This window comes from Eulemur rufifrons, chromosome 1 (assembly GCF_041146395.1).
Source record: "Eulemur rufifrons isolate Redbay chromosome 1, OSU_ERuf_1, whole genome shotgun sequence".
NCBI classification, from domain to species: Eukaryota; Metazoa; Chordata; class Mammalia; order Primates; family Lemuridae; genus Eulemur; species Eulemur rufifrons.
This window is the reverse complement of record NC_090983.1, coordinates 59,224,586-59,244,298: the sequence shown is the minus strand read 5'-3', so window position 1 is coordinate 59,244,298 and position 19,713 is coordinate 59,224,586. Positions and strand designations below refer to the sequence as shown.

At 33.0% G+C, this 19,713-nt stretch overlaps 1 protein-coding gene across 1 annotated transcript in view; it reads right to left on the bottom strand.

Annotated features, from left to right (window-relative positions):
• The window catches only part of SCN7A (sodium voltage-gated channel alpha subunit 7), a 60,286-nt gene that overhangs the window by 30,726 nt on the left and 9,847 nt on the right, over positions 1-19,713 (bottom strand). The window contains exons 6-12 of the mRNA XM_069471824.1: positions 18,208-18,414; positions 17,868-17,937; positions 15,410-15,551; positions 12,029-12,235; positions 5,085-5,181; positions 4,164-4,402; positions 974-1,147 (exon numbers count right to left, since the gene is read on the bottom strand). Of these exons, the coding sequence (XP_069327925.1) occupies positions 974-1,147; positions 4,164-4,402; positions 5,085-5,181; positions 12,029-12,235; positions 15,410-15,551; positions 17,868-17,937; positions 18,208-18,414 (1,136 nt within the window). The remainder of the gene's footprint in view (positions 1-973; positions 1,148-4,163; positions 4,403-5,084; positions 5,182-12,028; positions 12,236-15,409; positions 15,552-17,867; positions 17,938-18,207; positions 18,415-19,713) is intronic.

Below are 19,713 nucleotides of genomic sequence, written 5' to 3'. Positions count from 1 at the left end.
TATTTCTATTCATACAACATAAGATTACCTTAACATTTTTGTCACTACATCACAGTGAATTTATAGTCATCTAAAATCCATACATCACTTTTATATGTGCTATACCTTCCTTTTTCTAGTGTATAGTTGGCTTTCTGGACTCAAGAGTAAAACTTTACATTTATCCATGTAAAATTTGATCATCTTAAATTCAGTCCAATATTAGCCTTTAAGATATTTGGTATCTTTTGGCACATTTTCTGCATTTTGCCAGTTTTGTTTCATCCATAAATGTGATGACTATATTCTGTATGTATTTATCTCATTCATTAGAAAAGTTTTTGAATGAGGATTTAAGGCAAGGTTCTGAAGAAGCTGCCCTCTAGGAAGTAATCATTAGGATAAGTCAAAATCTACTTAATTGTTCTTAATTGCTGCTACATTCCTTCAATCTGTTGCCAGAATGTGATAATACATTACTTATCAAATGTTTAATGTTTCCATAAATATCATTCTAATTACATTATTTCTGTGATTTTCAGAGTCTCACTACCACCCTACATTATAGACATATTATGATTCTGACCTAATAATTTTCATAATAACATTTTACTGGTCTGACTGGTCTTCCTACCCTACATTTTGAAATTCTCACCTGATTTTAGTTACTTGATCACTAATGGCATTCCATATTTGGAACTTTTCATTGCCTTGCTTTTTAAAACTTACCCAGTTACCCTAACCCTGCTTCCTAGAACTATATCTCAAATTTGCTGCATATATGGCCCTATTTCTTTTAATCCTTTAGTCAAATAACAGCACTGGAGACTGCTTAATCTTTGCTGGGGCACTAAGCTCTTTCATAGGAATTAATTCATTTAATATCATATTTCCAAAATCCCATGGGATAAGTATTACCATCATCTCTTTTTATGTCTGATGAAACTGAGATAAACTTTGATAAAATAAAAAATAGGTCTTGGATTCTACTTACTATCTTGAATGATCGAAAAGAACTCAATCCATGAATATTTGCTAGATATAGTTCTGCTAAACCAAGGAACACAATTATACTATCAAAAATGTTCCAGCCTACTTGGAAATACCCATATGGATGCATGGCGATTATTTTTAAAATCATTTCTGCAGTAAATATTCCAATAAAAACCTAAAACAAAACAAAACACATGGGTGAGAATAGAATTTCAATAGCTTTATCAGAGTCTTCATACACAGAAACCTTAACCCACACACGGTGTTAACTTGTCGTTGTTGCATTCTTCATAGTTCCTCTCAAGCTCTGGTTAGTTTTGGAGTCTGCATTACAAAGACAGACTCATATATTTTATTTAACAATCTAATGTCTAACAATGTGTATAGACTCTTTGATTATTTTAATAAAAAGCCATCCTTAAAACAAAAGAATATTCGAGGGTAAAAAGCTTTCCGTTTAGAATATTTCTTTTTGAGACATGGAATACATATTAAGATATTTAATTTTTCAACTTGTGAAAGAATAAAAATGGTACATAGTGATTCAGAAAAAAAACGTTATAGAGGTCTTTCCCCTCCTTGGTTAAACATATTCCTAGGTATCTTATTTTCTTTGTTGCTGTTATGAAAGGTATTGAGCCTTGGATTTGATTCTCAGCATGACTGTTGTTGGTGTATAGGAATGCTACTGATTTGTGTACATTCATTTTGTAAACTGAGGCTTCACTGAATTTATTTATCAATTCCAGGAGTCACTTGGCAGAATCTTTGGTGTTTTCTAGATATAAAATCATATCATCAGCAAAGAGCAATAATTTGACTTCTTGTTTCCCCATTTGGATATCTTTGATTTCCTTCTCTTGCCTGATTTCTCTGGCTAGGACTTCTAGCACTATTCATCTCATTTGTATTTTCTTGATTTTTAGTAAGTTGAAAATATTTTTTGTATATTTACCATCCTTTTTTTCTTCTTCTTCTGTGAATTACCTGTTCATGTCCTTTTCCTATTTTTTTTTTATCGAAGGTAGTTCTTTAAATCTTCTGGATGCTAATCTTTTGTTAATTACATACATTGCAGATATACTTTCAAAGCCTGTGGCTTGTCTTTATCCTTTGTTTATACAATCTTTCATTGTATAGAAACTTTAAATTTTCACTTTATCAAAAAAAAAAACATCTTGAGTAAACCTATGGAAATTGTCTTTTAAAAACTATACTGGCAGAAATAACTAAATTGCTGTTTTGATATCAAGTAAATGTATAATTTGAAACTGATAGCAGGTTGGCTATTTGTATTAGTACCAAGCAACTAAACAGTAAGAATAATAAAAGCAAAGAAATTTAAACAATATGTATTTGCTTGAACATGACTTACTTTTAAACTCACAGAAATCTATTTTGTCTTTTGCAATGTATGTGAAAAAGGACATATGAATCTCAAAAATATGGAATATGTGGCTAAAATGATGGGCTCCAATCTAAGGCAAAGACAGACTGGTTAGAACAGGCAGGGCTAAGTGCTATTGTGGTCTAGATTTCAGAATTCAGGTGTCAGTGAAACACTTAGATGTGCCTGTTATTTCACCTCTGCCCTACTCTGATCCATGGGACAATGGGACCAAGAGACTGTATATTTGGGAAAGGGGGGGCAATAAATAATTTCCACTTGACTGCCAAGCAGCTGGCTAGGAATCCCAGATTTAAATGGCAGAATTTTAAATAAAGGGTGCTGGGAAAATTGGATAGCCACATGTAGAAGACAGAAACAGGATCCATACCTCTCACCTCTCACAAAAATCAACTCTTGATGGATAACAGACTTAAACCCAAAACATGAAACCATAAGAATTCTAGAAGAAAATGTTGGAAAAACTCCTATAGACATCGGCTGAGACAAAGAATTTGTGAAGAAGATCCCAAAGGCAATCACAGCAACAACAAAAATAAATAAATCAGACCTGATCAAATTAGAAAGCTTCTGCACAGCCAAGGAAACTATCATCAGAACGAATAAACAACCTACAGAATGGGAGAAAATATACTCATGCTACACATCTGATAAAGGGCTGATCATTAAACTCTATATAGAATTAAAGAAAATCAACAAGAAAAAAATAAACAACCCTGTTAAAAAGTGGGCAAAGGACATGAACAGAAACTTTTCAAAGGATACAGACTAATGACCAACAAACATATGAAAAAATGCTCAACATCTCTAATCATCAGGGAAATGCAAATCAAAACCACAATGAGATATTACTTAACTCCAGTGAGAATGGCTTTTATCAAAAAGTCCCAAAACAACAAATGTTGGTGTGGATGCAGAGAGATGGGATCACTCTTACAGTGTTGGTGGGACTGCAAACTAGTACAACCACTATGGAAATTAATATGGAGATATCTCAAAGAACTCAAAGTAGAGCTACCATTTGATCCAGCAATTACACTACTGCGTATTTACCCAAAGGAAAAAAAAAAAAAAAAACATTCTATAGTAAAGACATCTGCACTTGAATATTTATAGCAGCACAATGCACAATTGCAAAGATGTGGAACAACCCAAGTGTCCATCAATACATGAGTGGATTAATAAAATGTGATGCATGTATACCATGGAGTCCTACTCACCATAAAAAACAATGGTGATTAAATACCTCTTGTACTAACCTGGATGGAGCTGGAGCTCATTCTTTGAAAAGTATCACAGAATGGAAAAACAAGCACCACATGTACTCACCATTAATTTGGTACTAACTGATCAACACTTATGTGCACATGTGGAAATAACGTTCATCAGTGTCAGGCAGGTGGGTGGGGGTGGAGGGGGTGGGTAATGGCACACCTAATGGGTGTGGTGCACACTGTCTGAGGGATGGACATGTTTGTAGCTCTGACTTGGGCTGTGCAAAGGCAATATATGTAACCACAGTGTTTGTACCCCTGTAATATTCTGAAATTTAAAATAAATAAATTTTTTAAAATGGTAGAATTTTGAATTCCAGCTGTAAAGCTATTCAATGACAGGAATATTTACAAAGCAGAGGGTGGGAGGGCACAGACCATGAACACAACATTTCATTCAATAATAAAGCATACTGTAACATATTGGAATTATAAAATAAAATAATGGTGATAATGATGAATAAAGAAACATTGACACTGCAAATGAAAATAACATACGAGAGTCTTACCAGGTTTCCAATGCTGAGAAGATTGTTGATTTGTGCACTCATTGGATAATGTTCCAATGCCAAAAAACATACATTTAAAATTATGCATATGATAAGGAAAAGATCAGTAAATGGGTCCATTATAATCCTGTGGACAAACTCTTTCAATTTTAACCAACAGGGAGAACAATTCCATATCAAGAAAAGTTTTGCAAATCTATACCAACAAAATGGGCATTTCTTCCTGGATGTTTTAAGTTCTGAAATGAAAGAATAGAAAAGTTAGACATTAACAAATTGTTTATTTAAGTTCTAAGTAATAGATGATTTTGACTTTTATATGCAAATGGAGATTTGAAACTAAACTTCTGACCTGGAATTTGAAAATAGAAGTATTCTATACTAATAAAAAACAAAGAAGTTACATTTTCTATATTCCGTTCATGTTTGTGGAGTTAGGCAAATGAAAATGAGGCAAACTGTGTATTAGAAGGAAGATGTAGGAGTGTCTCTCAAGAAAACAAATGTATGGAATATTCTTGAGAACATTATGATTTATAATTTCCAGATTTGTATGCTTTACAAACTTATGCTTTTTAATATTGTCCATGATAAAGAATTATTGGTTATATGTAAAAAATGTAGAGACTACGGACATTGAAATATTAATGTTATATACTCCAATCTCTATATTTAGTCACAAATTTATATTTCAATATCTTTTACTGTTAAAGAAAATATCTTGGTGTTCTTTGGTCACCCTTTCCAATGTTTAAAACACCATGCTTCTGAAATTTCTATGTATTGTTCATCCTAATATTCTCATATTATTACTTAAATTTTGGTTTTTAACATCTAAGATCCTGAAGAAATTGCTGGATTTCTTTAAAAGTCAGTCTTATGTACCTTCCATTGTGAGTGTCTAAATATTTTTTACTTTACCTTCTTTATATCTGAGAGTAGCATCTTCCAACATATCCAAAGATATATTTGTGGAAGTTGGTGACCTTTTCTTCATTTCTATTTGTGTGGTTGTGGTCTGGAAAGAAATTTGATGGGTGTAATATCGGCTTTAACCCTTTTGAAGGTCCAAGACCATAAGTATAAGAAGGTGTGTAACCTTGCTAAAAATGCTGATTCTTACCTCCAGGAGCCTCATTTTTCTTTTTTTTTTTTAATTGTTGCATAATAGTTGTACATATTTGGGGGGTATATGTGATATTTGGATACATGCATATACTGTGCAATGATCAAATCATGGTAATTTGGATATCCAACACCTCAAACATTTATCATTTATCTTTTCTTTATGTTGGGAACATTCCACTTCCTCTTTTCTAGTTATTTTGAAATATATTATGAATTATTATTAACTGTAGATACCCTCCTGTACTATCAAACACAAGATCTAATTATTTCTTTCTAACTGTATTTTTGCACCCATTAACCAAGCTCTCTTTATACCCCTCTCCCTTTCCTAGCCTCTGGTAAGCACCATTCAACTCTCTACCTCCCTGAGATCCACTTTTTTAACTCCCACATATGAGTGAGAACATGTGATATTTGTCTTTCTGTGCCTGGCTTATTTTACTTAACACAAGGATCTCCAGTTCCATCCATGTTGCTACAAATGACAAGATTTCATCCTTTTAGTGGCTGAATAATTTTCCATTGTGTATACATACCACACTTTCTTTATCCATTTATCATTGATGAACACTTATGGTGATTCCATATCTTGGCTATTGTGACTAGCACTGCAATAGACATGAGATTGCAGAAATCTCTTTAAAATGCTGGTTTCCTTTCTTTTGGATATACTGGGTCATACGGTATTCCTATTTTTAGTTTTTTGAGGAATCTCCATACTGTTTCCACAGTGGCTTTACTAATTTACATTCCCACCAACAGTGTTCCAGAAGCCTCTCTGTGTTCCATCATTGCCACTCTTGATACTACAGGTAGTATTAAACTGATTCAGGATTATTTGGAAAGCAAATGTGTAGAACTTGAAACTCAATGAAATTTTATACTACAAGGTCAACTATAAAAAGAGTAAAGACCAGGGAATCTTAGATATCATCCACATTTGACAGAATTCAACATATAGTTTGGATTTTTGTGAAATATCCAGTCAGCAAACATACTACTATTGAGCACAGAGTATTTTCCTAACACCTTAAAATTTTTCCTTAAGGATATGTTAACTTCATAATTTTGTAAATTCTCTTGATAAAATCAAAATAATTTGGTTTTGTGATGATGAAATAAACCTTAAAGAATATCAGGTAATAAAATAGATTTAAAAGGGTTCCCTTAAATAGAACACATATGCTACTTAAATGAGTAAGACAGGCATACTTCCATAAGGGAATCACTTTTGTTCTGTTTCTCATGTCTCCTGAGTAATGGTTTTAAGAGATCTTCCACCTTGCTGGTCTTGCTTTGGAAAGGCACTTAAAACTCCTAGGATTTGATGTAGATATTACAAGTTCTATATATTCAAACTATGATAAGTATAGTTACAGATGTTTCTACTGATCATATTTAAAATAGTATTTGAATTTAAACTCTAAGATCCTGACAATGGGTGGATGATATTACACTGTAATGATTTTCATTCTTTGGCACACACAAAGAATGATAATATTTGTTTATTTGTGAACTTGGGGTAAACAGGTGAGACTACTCTTGAATACAGTTAAATGACATCGGAGCTCTTGCTGCCCTAACGCTGAGGGAATTAGTGGTTGAAGCTGGCAGATAACCCAATCCAACACTCAGGTTGGCAAGTTCTGCTGTGGTATATCTGAAGTGGCATAGTAAATATCAAGGGAATCATATATTCATCTTACTCAACATCAGTCAAGTGCCCTCTAATTTCATAAATACTAGAACTAGAGGAGTTTAAAATCAATTGTACTGCATACTGAGTTTCATCAGTAAAATGACAGATTCTGCAGGTCTACAGAGCTCTGTTCCCTCACTTTTTTTTTAATTGAAAAAGTAAGCTAAAAGCTCAGGATGTGAGGTTGGTTTATTTATTTAAGCCATGTTTATTCCAGAAAGTATTTTGTTTGCTGAATTACAGGGCTATATAAAATGTAAATTATAATGTATGCAAATCCAAATTTTCATGAGCTAAAAAGCAACAGAAGTAATTTTTTTTCTATTAAGATCTGACAGGGATTAGATGTGTATCTTCCTAAAGATTACACTTTGTAATAGAGTAAATAATATCCTTAACCATATCCTTAACATAGAGAAATTACCACTTATAGAGCTGTTTTGGATAATGACAATGTTTGTTGGAATCACACCAAACATAAATATAATTGGGGGAGAGGGGACATAGAGAAGGTGGTAATAACGTTGTTGATATAATTAATACTAAATTCTCTGTTAATTAAGCTTGAACTATGGATATATTTTAGAACATAAAATGAACGAACCACCTATCTGTCTAGTAATATATTTATCTTGATTGAGCTTCTCATACATATTGAACGAATGTCACACATTGGCCAAGTACTAAGGATATAGCTATTTCACAATGAAAACCGAGAGGATGATAACTCAACAACTCTACTCCTTTGGGAATTTAAGCGCCAATAAGGCCATATCCCTGAATGTTTGACACCCTGACATTAAAATTAAACTGAAAAAAAGGTCTAGAATTCCTCTTTTCAAAACTAGTTTACATTTTTTTTTGATGTGTAAGGAGGAACTCAGCCACATTTCTTGCATTTACCTATGAATATCTGACATGTTCCTCCTGGATTTGGAGATACTTTCTCTACTGCAGCCATGCTGGATGTCTTAACTCTCTGACTCACCCTGTCCCCTCCCTCTATTTAAATGGGACACATTCTTCACATCTCAGCACAAGTGTCAGTTCCTCAAGAGACCTTTTCTGACTCAGAGAAATATTTTATTAAAGGCTCTCAAAGCACCATGTCTCTGCTTTATTGCACTTGCCCCAGTTTCCTTTAATTTATTAAAATAGAGAATAATACAGTGAACCACCAAGTACCCAATATCCAGCCTCAACAATTAATAACATTCTTCTTTCATTTTTTTCACTTATTCCTCACCCTACTTGTTTTATGGAATATTTTAGATCAAATTTCAGACATCATATACTTTTTAGATAAAGCTTTTTAAAAAACAAAAAATCACAACGCTATTATCACAACCAGCTAAATTATTAATTCCTTAATGTTATCCAATGCCCAAATTATACTCAATTGTATTTCATTGCTCCAAAACATTCTGTCATATTTAATTTTTTTTCCAATCAAAATACAGACAAGGTCCACACATTGTATTTAGTTGGCAGGGCTATTTGTAATTTTATTATTTTTTATTTTTTTTTTAATTTTAGCATATTACAGGGGTACAATGTGGAAGCAACCCCAGAACCCGTCAATATCTTGTAATTTTAAATGATTTTTTTTCCTACATGATTTATCTGTTAAAGATACTGGGTTGCTTGTACTATAGAATTTTCCACATTCTTGATTTGGCAGATTGTGTCCTTTCAGGGTAATTTACTGTGTTCCTCTCTTGCCTATAGTCTTTGGAAGAAAGCAATTAGATTAAGAGGCATATTAGACTTAGCTAAGATTCTGGGAAGAATATATTGTACATAGTGCTTTGGGTTTCCTATTTCATAACACTGGGAAACACATAATTTCTTGTCCTAGAGATATAATTTTGGGTTTATGATAATTTTATATTCTATCTCCCCATTAGACCACTAGCTTTAATATAGACACTGTATTTGTACTTATCAAAAATATTTACCTTCAGTGCTTAGTACAATTGTCAGTAATGTTTTAATTAATTAGATAAGCTATAAGAATGTTAATTTAAATGTGGCAAATAGTTTTTAAAAAATTTGTATTTCTACAATTTTGTATAGCTGATTCTCTTCCTGAGGTTTTGCCAGTAGCTGGCAACTCATAGGAAAGTTTCACCAGCAAACCGTGTAACTGATGGAATGATATTGTTTCAGCCCTGAGTCTCCCGAACAAGGAAGTAAAGTGGTGAATAATGAGTTCTCTTCCTTAGTGTTGAAAAATCAAGATACAAGTGAATATAGATCCAACATTGTAGCTGGAACTCTTCAATGAGGATTAAACTTGAGAATTCATGAGACACATTATATGTCTGGTGCATAACTGATATTCAGTAAACACTATATGCTGCTGCTATTGTTCTTATTATTTTAATTATCCTCAAATATAGTCAAAGACTTATGAATTTTATGCTGATAGGTTTTTCTCTATTGGGACAGTTGTGCCTTCTTGTGTTCCCCATAATTAGCTATTGACTTTTTATAATATATATCACATGTAAATTAAATATTATAGGGTACAACTATAAGAAAGTTTAATGTCTGGTTAAATATTTTGGCTAGCGCTACATTTCCTACTTAGGAGACTGAATGTCAATTTTTCATGTAAGATATTGGGATAATTCCTACACCTCAAGGGGTTGTCATAAGGATAATGTAATACATAATGTATGTAGTACATTTAGCATTAAATCTGGCACATAGTAAGTAAGCAATAAATATCTCATAATATTTTATTATATTGTTATGAGATAATTTACTTCTAAAGCGTGAGTTTATTTAAAGACAGATTTCCTTCCCACAAAAAATCAATCAGTCTTATGTGGATTGCTGAGTATGATAGCTTGGGTAAAAGCTGTCTTTAATATGATGTATAATATTGATGTATTATAATAATTTTAATTAATATTTTTCATAAATTTTTTTAGTTACTTAGTATAGTCTAAATACTGCTTAGTGCTTTACATGCATATATTTCATTTAGCCCTCACAACAACCTGTAAGACAGGTACTATAATTATATACATTTTACAGATAAAGAAGCTGAAGTTTAGAAAGGTTAACAGAATTCACAAATATCATACATCTGTTAAGTGGCTAAAACGCACCGAAAACTATACTTATCTGGCTGTAGACCTGTGCTTTTAGCCAAGATGATCTACTGCTTTCCTATAATGTGAGAATATAAAGCATCTAAGTAATCTCCCTGTAATACCAGTGCTGGAATTGGAATCTGAGTGACATTAAATCAGATCAGTCATCTAGAGTGTCCTCATTATGTTCCACTTTAAATTCTTTTCTCTCTGGTGTTTTTTTTTTTAATTTGTAAATAAAAAAAGAAAGAGAAAATGAATCTTGTAAAAATGGTTTATACTCTTACTTCTGAGAAAACTCTGTATGACAAAATGTTCTAGGACTCTTCCAGGAAAAGTAATTCTTTATAATTGAAAAATTTTAATTAAAACCAGAAAGGCTTTCTGTGATCCAGAGCAGAAAAATGAATGGAGGTATTGGGAAATTGGGAAATATCCAAGTTCTTCATAAGCATAGTTAGTAGAGCATTTCATCTTAGGATAAGAGAAGTATTGTCATGCTCTTGGATATATATGAGTGTATCCATAAGACCTTAAGATTCTGAAATGCCTCTTCAGAACAAATTACACATTCAACATATCACTCAGACCCTAATCATTCAATCTGAAGGACCCTATTCATTTCTTAGAGAGAGAAAGATGTTGAAATTTGTTTTTCTGTGACTTACTCATGAGGAATATAATGGTAATACTCAATAGCCTCTTTTTATACATGTTTTCTTCACACAGCCCATAACTGCTTCTTGTTCAATGGTATGCATGTTAGTGTTCATCAAGTCATTCAGTATGATTCTACATCATGTTATTCAGGCCACATTCTTTGGCACAATGGATATCTAAAGCTTCTTCATTGAAGATGATTTAAATGAAAAGTTTACATATAAATATAGCACAGTTAACATTTTCCCCTTTTTGACCTAGACAAGACCTTTGGTAGCAATGAACTTGGACAGCCTTACTGCCCATTCCACTTAGTGCCACAGTATGTGTTGGTCCTTTATTTTCCTCATCTCTTTTTATCCTCTTTATATGGGAGGGTTCTGGGTATGGCTCCTCTCTATCTCGTGTCTCAATCCAGACCCTTATCCATTTACCAGGAAGGTAGTTTGAAGACGAGGTGAGAGATAGCCAAGTCCCGCAGAATATAAGAAAGCTGCTTCTGGTTGCTTTCCTCAGTCCTGTTCTTTCGTTTAGCACACTTATGGCACAGTTTAAATTTTTAAAGATGACTTTCCCTAACTTCCTTAACGCTACTTCTGCCAATATTTTCAGATTCGTAGAACAAATTTTTGGCTATGAGGCTAAAAATACGAAAAAAAATATTCAAATGCAACATTAAAGTAATAGAAAATTACAGTAAAACATTATTAAGTTTAACTAATCATGGATTTAATGATTCCTGGATAAAATAATTCCCATATCATGATGCACAGTGCATTTCCTCTTGAAAGAATCAGACAGCCAAGAAAGTACATTCTTTTATCTTTTTAAAACTTGAGTCCATTGTTTTAGTGCTTCATAATTTCTAAATTATGGAAGGCACTATCACTTTTGAGTTAAACACAGACTTTTTCCAAAGTTAATTCTAATGTGCTATCTGAAGTAGCTTTAAATTAATAAACTACACCTGTATTAAGAGAAGTCAAATTCTAAAAACATCATATATCTACAGTTTATCAGCTGTAATAATACATATTTTGGAAAAAAATATATAAATTAAAGAAATCTTTAAAGATGCTGGTTACTCTCACTCCAGGGCATTAAGGAGGGTAATGTCATGTAGCAAGAGTGAGCTCTCTTATTGAAATCATTTTCGATCTTCTGATCATGTAGCACACACCAATATGAGCATCTCCCAGAAAATAATATACTCCAAGACTTTGAGAAAATATCTCTAGCACCGTGATTCTAAGAAGCATTAAAAAATATTATACCTGGGCTGCTTCATTTCCTTCTTGAAGTTCTTTTATAGTCTGTTGAAATTTTGGTTCAATCTTCTTAGTTTTTTCAGCAGCTGTCTGCTTTTCTTCTTCATAGGCCATAGCGAGTATGCCCAAGAATAAACTTGCCATGTAAAAGGCAAACCAAAAACTTACCACAACAAAAAATATCATGTAGATCTTCCCAGAAGCATAAAGGATCTACAGTAGAATATAACACACAAGAAGGAAATGTTATTTATCTTGCTGTATTTGCCCATTTTAAGATTAGAAATGATATTTTGTTATAAAAATTATTTAGCCATAAGTGAAATGAAATCACAGGACAGGTTAAGCACTGGTTCTACATGAAGAAATAAACCAAAGGCTCCTTAGCTTTAGACATGGGTGCAAGGTTTATAAAACCAAGGGAAGAATTTAGTAATTAAGTTAATTAGGGTGAATATTTGACTTTTTTATGTCTTCTTACCCATTTCATGTCAGAATATATAAATATGCAAGAAAACTGTAAAGAAATATATTAAGATAGAAAAAATCCAAATTAATGTTAGTGATTTCCCCTGGGTCAGAAGGAAGCTGATATAATCAGAAAAAAACTTCCAGTGAGCCTCAACTGTCTAGATAATGCTTTATTTCTTAATATGAGTATATGGAAGTGTGTTATAGCATTTTTGTAAGTTTTGTATACAACATAGTTCATAACAGAAAAACAAAAAAATAAAAAAAACACCCTGAAAGGAAAATTATCATCTCAATAAAGAAGCTGGACAGTCTTGATACGTTATTTTCTTTGCAGTAGAATCTTTAAACATATGAAGTTTAATCAAGTCAGAGAATGTTTGGGGATTACTTTCTTCTGAACATTACTTTATGTAAAAATCACAGCAAAGTGCAAAATCATGTCTATACAAGGGGTGGGAAGCAGAAATATATGTATGGATGTCAGAGTACTTGCTTTGGTGAAGAACCTTTTGGCAAGCCATATGAGAAAGTCATATAATTGATTTATATAAAGTCATTGCAGTGGGTGATATTTATGGATAGAAAAATATAAAATTTTATATTTCCAAACTGAGCACTGACTAGCTTTTATTTCATAATAATTGCCTGAGATAGACCAGAAAATTTAAAGATTAAAAAATTATAAGCAGAACATTAAAAATGCAAAATTTTGTTTGTTGATTTATCCTCATTGATTAAAAGTACATGAACAATCCATGCAAACAAGTGGGAATAGTCTTAACGCCTGCACCCATGGTACACCAAAGAGTACTTGAATCAAATAAATATTTTTTGAATTATTGGAAAATAATAATCTCCAAAACTGTCCTCTGTGGGAATAATTGCTAAATTTCCACAGCCATAATTAATTCAGTCTAGTGAAATGCTCAAGAGTACAAATTCAGGCCAAATCAAGGCAAACTCTATCCACACTAGTCAATAAAACTTAGAGTGCAATAATGAAGGTTCTCAGGACTCCACCATCAGGACATTCCCAGTCTGGTTTCCCATTTCACTGGTAGAGGGAAAGGATTGCCTTTAAACCAATGCTAACAAGAAAATTAGCTAACACATTTTTGGGGGCAATAAACAGAAAACAAGACCTTTATTAATATATAAAGTGATATAATGCATAAATATCACTTGTATTTTTTATTTATTAAAATTTCATTCATTGTTTCTATGTGTTAGGTGCTGAGAACACAAAAGTTAAAATAAGAAAAAATATTTCTTCTCTGGTAGTTTATCTCTTAGTGGGGAAAATAGCTGGACAAGCAACTAAAATACCACTATCCAAGGAAATTATAGTGGACTACAGGACTCCAGTGTAGGATATGCCTTACTTTGAATGGAAAACTTGGGGAAAAGTTCAAACAAGAAATTCTGCCTCTGAGGTATGAATTTCAGGCATGAGACTGAAGACAGATAGAAGGAAACCTGGATTTAAGCAGAGGGTACACCATACATAGTGATAAGGAATTATGAGAAAAGCTCATTTAGGAAATAGCAAGTCTTTTTCATACTGAAGTAAAGAAGAAAGTACATATTGGGATATTTTTAGGAAATAAATCTGGAAAAGTATGCAGGGACTAGCTCTTAAAGGGCACAGTGTATCATGCATATGGACTTTGAACTTCATCCCATAGGAATCTGGAAATCACTGCAGGATTTTCAGGATAACATGATAAGATTATTTTAGAAATAAGCTCCCAGTGTTATGGAGGAAACACTGATACTTGTTAAAAAGATTGGGAAATAACAATATAAATACTAATTTAACAAAATTAGAAAAATATGGTTTGTACAAAAATATAACATAATATTTTCATGTATTTCTTTTATTAATACCAATAATACAATTATACTACATGTATGTTTCGTTCACTTGTTTTCCATTTAACAATAAATTATGAACCTTTGTCTATGCCCAAAATACCTCACATTATCCTATCATTATTAATGACCAGTATACACACATACATGCCCCATAATTTATTAAGCCAATCAAAACAAATATTGTGTTTATGTGCATTTAATAAAAGAATATTCTACCTTAATTTTAAATACCTTCAGAATTTATAACTAACATCTTTTTATCTAATATCTCTTATACTATACTGCTTTGATAATAACATTGTATAGTCTACTGTAATGAAACTTCTCTTCAAATAAAAACTGAATGCCCATTTTAATGAATATCATACCTTTCTGAGAAACTATGGCACACACACAATTAGTTATAAAGACAGACTCTCAGAATTTGAATTTCAAGTCTCATTATAGCAAGCCTTCTGTTATAATTGGAGCATGACTCAACAGTAAAATGGAATGAGAAGAAATAGAAGAATAAAGAGAATTGAAACACTCTACATACACAATAAACAATTGTTTAATACATGGTAATCTCATAAATTCAAAGAATTTTAACTAAAGAATTAGTACCTAAAAATGCTCTTTACTTAGTTAATATCAAATGTGTAATATCACAGGCTTTGGAGTGGGACAATAATCTGAGCTCTCACAGGTTCACCTGTTGTAAATTTTGGGTGGCTACCCAACCTCACTTAATTTCAGTGTCTTCATATGAAAGGCAAGTATAGACATAGACACACATGTACACACACACACATACACACACACATTGACCATGTTGAATTATTGCAAAGATTAAATAAGATATCACACACAAAAGCACAAACCTGGCACAGCAGCCAGCATATAGTTTGACATTCAGTAACTCTGGTTCTCTTTTCTTTTGTCCTCAAACTCTTCTCCACATAAAAGTTTAATAAAAAAAATTACATTTGACCATTATTTTAGAAGGGCGGGCATGGTGCCATTCTTAAGTGCAGGGCAGATTCTCTCTGTTCTCACCTGGTGATAAAGTGCTTCGGGGTAATCCTGGGTCATTAACCGAAATAGGGCAAATAAGGCCCAGCCAAAATGGTCAAAATTGGTGAAGCCATGATCAGGATTTATGCCAGCTTTTACACACACATATCCTTCAGGACACTGACTAAAGAAGAGTAAGAAAAGAAACACTGCTTACTGTTAGGTGATTTTCAGGTTATGGCCAATTTATAAACATAGAACATCTGTTCTTGAATAATAGAGGGCTCCCTCTTCCACAGGAAGTAATTAGTCTTCTCCCAATTTCCAGTCAAAATGCCACAAATCAGTTTGATTTTAAGTTGATATAAGTGAGCAGTGTTAATTAAGCTAAAATAAGGCCTCACAAGTGGTTTTTGCCAAGCCTTTTTTGGTATTTCTTTTTTCGCTGAAGACTAAAATTTTATAATTTTAATTTAATTGTATATATTTGTTGTGTATAACAGGATGTTTTGGAATATGCATAAATGTGGAATGGCTAAATTCAGCTAATTAACTTATGCCTTATCTCACATACTTATTTTTTGTAGTGAGAATATTTAAAACCTACTGTCTTAGAAAATTTCAAGAATGCAATGCATTGTATTAACTATAGTCTTACTACTCAATATCAAAGGGGAAATATCTGAACGTCACAGTGAAAGTATAACTGGTGGAAAATAGTACTGATAAAAATAAAACTGTAGTAATAGAGGTTTAATTTTCAAATGATCTCATCTCAAACCTTTAGAGCCCATTATTTAAGGGTGAGAAAATATTTATCACATCAATAATTTATACGCAGTACGCACTTGGGGAGATAGAACAGATTAAATATTTATTTCATTTCCTTTCAGGGCATCCTCATAACTTTTATGTACTGAGGGGCTTCGGTGCTGTGGTCACTTATTACAGTAGTGGCCCAATAAATCATGCTTCCCTCTCTCTAATGCCCTTGTGCAGTTCCCTCCCACGTTATTCTGGGTTTGGTCATGTGATTTGTTTTAGACATTTGTTAATGGAACAAGAAGAGGTTTAAAAAGCACTTGTGCACTGGGGCTTGCTAAATTGCTGACCTATAGAGTCCGAGCAAACGAAGTTTTGTTGCTGTCCTAAGCCACAGAGTTTTGGAGGAGTTTACCATGCAGCAAGGTATGATTGCCACAGGTGAAACATTGCATGACTTTCTCTTTTTGACTTGAAATATATCATGGCTTTCTGAATATTCACGACCTAGTACCCTCAAGATGCATTTTAGGTCCTGGTTGACTTTGGAATGTACATAAAAAGGATTAGCTGACAGGAGATGGGACAAAAGAGATGGGTTCACAATTTGGATTTGAGAATAGAATGTAAGTCCAACAGAAACTGGGCAAAAAAAAAAAAATGTGCTGAGCACGTGATAAAATGTCTAAATCACTTGAATTTAAATAAACTATATAACTCATGCTCCTCTCCCCCATGTGCCTAATGTCAATCTGGGCTCCAGAGCCTAAGAAAGAGCTGAGCCTCTGGGTGGCTGCACAGTCATCCCAGCTGACCAAAGCAACAGAAGGAAATTACGTGAGTCACTGCTGAAAAGGGCCCCATTTCTACCTTCTGGATTATAATTTTCATCTGAAATTATAGAACACTAAGACATGGGAGTTTGTCATTTCACTGAAAAATTATTTATACACACTGTTCTTAAGAACAAGTGTTTTTATTAATGTAAATTATAGCCATAAAAGGTATACAAGACATGAAATAAGTGAAATAGCAGCATAGCTTTAAAATTTCTTTTCTCTGAAAGCTTCTAGACAAAGAATAGATTCACATTGTATATGTTGGTAATTCTCACTAGTTCTAAGGCACAATACAAAACAGAAGATCAGATCCTTAAGTCTTAGCTCTGCCATTTGCTAGCTTCTTGACCTCGAATAAATTATTTTGCTAGTCTGCCTATTGCTTTTTCTATAAAATTGGATTAATAGTATTCCATATTGCATACTTCTGCTATGATTTGAATGTCTGTGTACCCTCAACATTTGTATGTTGAAATTCTAACCCCCAAGGTTAGAGAGGTAGATTAGGTCACAGAGGTGGAGCCCTCATGAATGTGATGAGTGCCTTTAGACAAGAGGCCCGTGAGAAACCCCTTGCCCCTTCTGCTATGTAAGGGCACAGCAAAAAGACACCATCTATCTCTAAGCCAGAAGGCGGGCCCTCACCAGACACCACATTCGCTGGCACCTTCACCTGGACTTAGCCTCCCAGCCTCTGAGAAATAAATTGCTGTTGATTTTAAACTACCCAGCCTATGGCACCCAGCCCGAATGCACTAGGACAACTTCTCTGCATGGTTTTGATGATAAAATGAGATAATGTAATCAGATGGGAACCAACAGTAAAACCAATAATCATTCAATAAGTAGTATTGACAGGTGATACTGACCTGATTGAAGAAAATATTAACATCACTTACCCAGCATCTGTTCTATTGCCACAAAGGAGAGCATATCTTTCTCCTTCCAAATAATAAAAGTTTTCTGTTTCTGGAAAATAGGCAAAAAATGATAGTCTGTATCAAATCTTGAGTTAGCAGCATATCTGAAATCCATTTGATCTCCAAAGAAGATAAACATCTCTCTTTCCAGATGAGAAGAAAGGAGCAAATACCCTGGCCTTTTTCACTTAGCATCTGACACAAAAGCCAAAAAGCCTTTGAAGTCCAGCAAAATGTTGAGTGTTCAACATTTCTGGGAAGACTGCTCTGCCTGTAAGAAAAGTTTTGCTTTTTGACTTAGATGGCAAGTGATTCTTACCTCGAATGTAATATGGATTTCCAGTTCTGTTGTGCAGAGTTTCATTTTCGTTTTCTTGGGGCCATCGCAGGCATTTATGCTTCAGGTTGCCCATGAAGAGCCCCATCCCAATTAGTGAAAATATGCTCAGGAAAAACAGAGTCAAGATAATGACACCAGTGAGTTTCTTCAAGCAACGCATCAGGATCCCTACAAGGGACTGCAGACCTGAAGAGAGAAAGAGTTTTTTTTGTTTTTAATAAAATACAACATCTTAGTAAAGCAGCATTAGCAAACCCCCTCCATGGCAATCCATGCTCCATTGAAATCAACAACTTTATGTCTTATAATCTAATTCTCATTATTCAGGTCTAATAAATAATCAACGAAACTTTGAGTTTTCTATACTATTTCTAATTTATAACATCTGATGAAATAATTCAAGCACAATGTTTCAAATTAGTTGTTTGTTTCTCTTTACTATATAAAGAACAACAGCCTTTCTGTCTTGGTTACTACTTCTTATACCATCCAGCCATGTTATAAGCTCAATAATGAATTAAAAAATATTAGCCCTGTGATGATGAATAAGTTGTTAATATCATCATTTCTACACCTCAGGTTTATCATCTTGAAAATGGAAATAATAATAATACCTAATTCATATATTATTGTGAGAATTTGAAATCTATTTTTTTAAATCACCTCAGCTGATTAGATTTCTTGAGTGAAATAGGATACGATTGAAATAAAGTCATTTCTGTGGCAAAAGAAATGTGAAAATCTAGAGTAAATATATAAATTTTATTGGCATTACACTGAAATATGTGTTTGCAGCCTGCTTTTGCCACTTAGGATTATACCATTATGTCTTTTTTTAACTATCAGCAAGTCTTTTTAAGTATCATATTAGAAATATAATAGAATTTCTGTGTCAAATATACAACCATGTTTAAGTGTTGATACATATGTTCAAATTGTTTTTAAGAGATGTTGAACCAAGTGTAAATCAGACTATAAGCCTTCACTAAAACTGGGACATTTAAAAAAACATTGTTGGCAATATAAGATCACTTTAAAGTAATTTCTGTGGTTACCATCATAAACTTTGAAAATATGTCTATTTGCATTGTGTACTTGGTAACTGTAATGGGTCCTCTGTATATTTGTATGCTGAAATTTTTTTCGTATTGTTTTGTTAGAATTATTTTTGAGAAGAGTAATTTTTAAAAAAGGATATATAATGTGTATGCCTATGTGGATATATACACACACACACATATATATATCTCCACAGTATACTCAGTTTCTTGTGGAGCTTTAATTTTAGTGGTAACATTTTGATTGAAGGTAAAAACTGTCACCATCAAATTTTCACAGAATTAAATTTATTAATAATTTTCATTATTATCTACCATTCAGATTATTGTTAGAAATGTCCAGGTCACATGCCAATCTTGATTTCAATTTTCTGGTATAACTTTCTCCTTTTTATTTTAACTTATCATTGTGTTTAGTTATGTATCT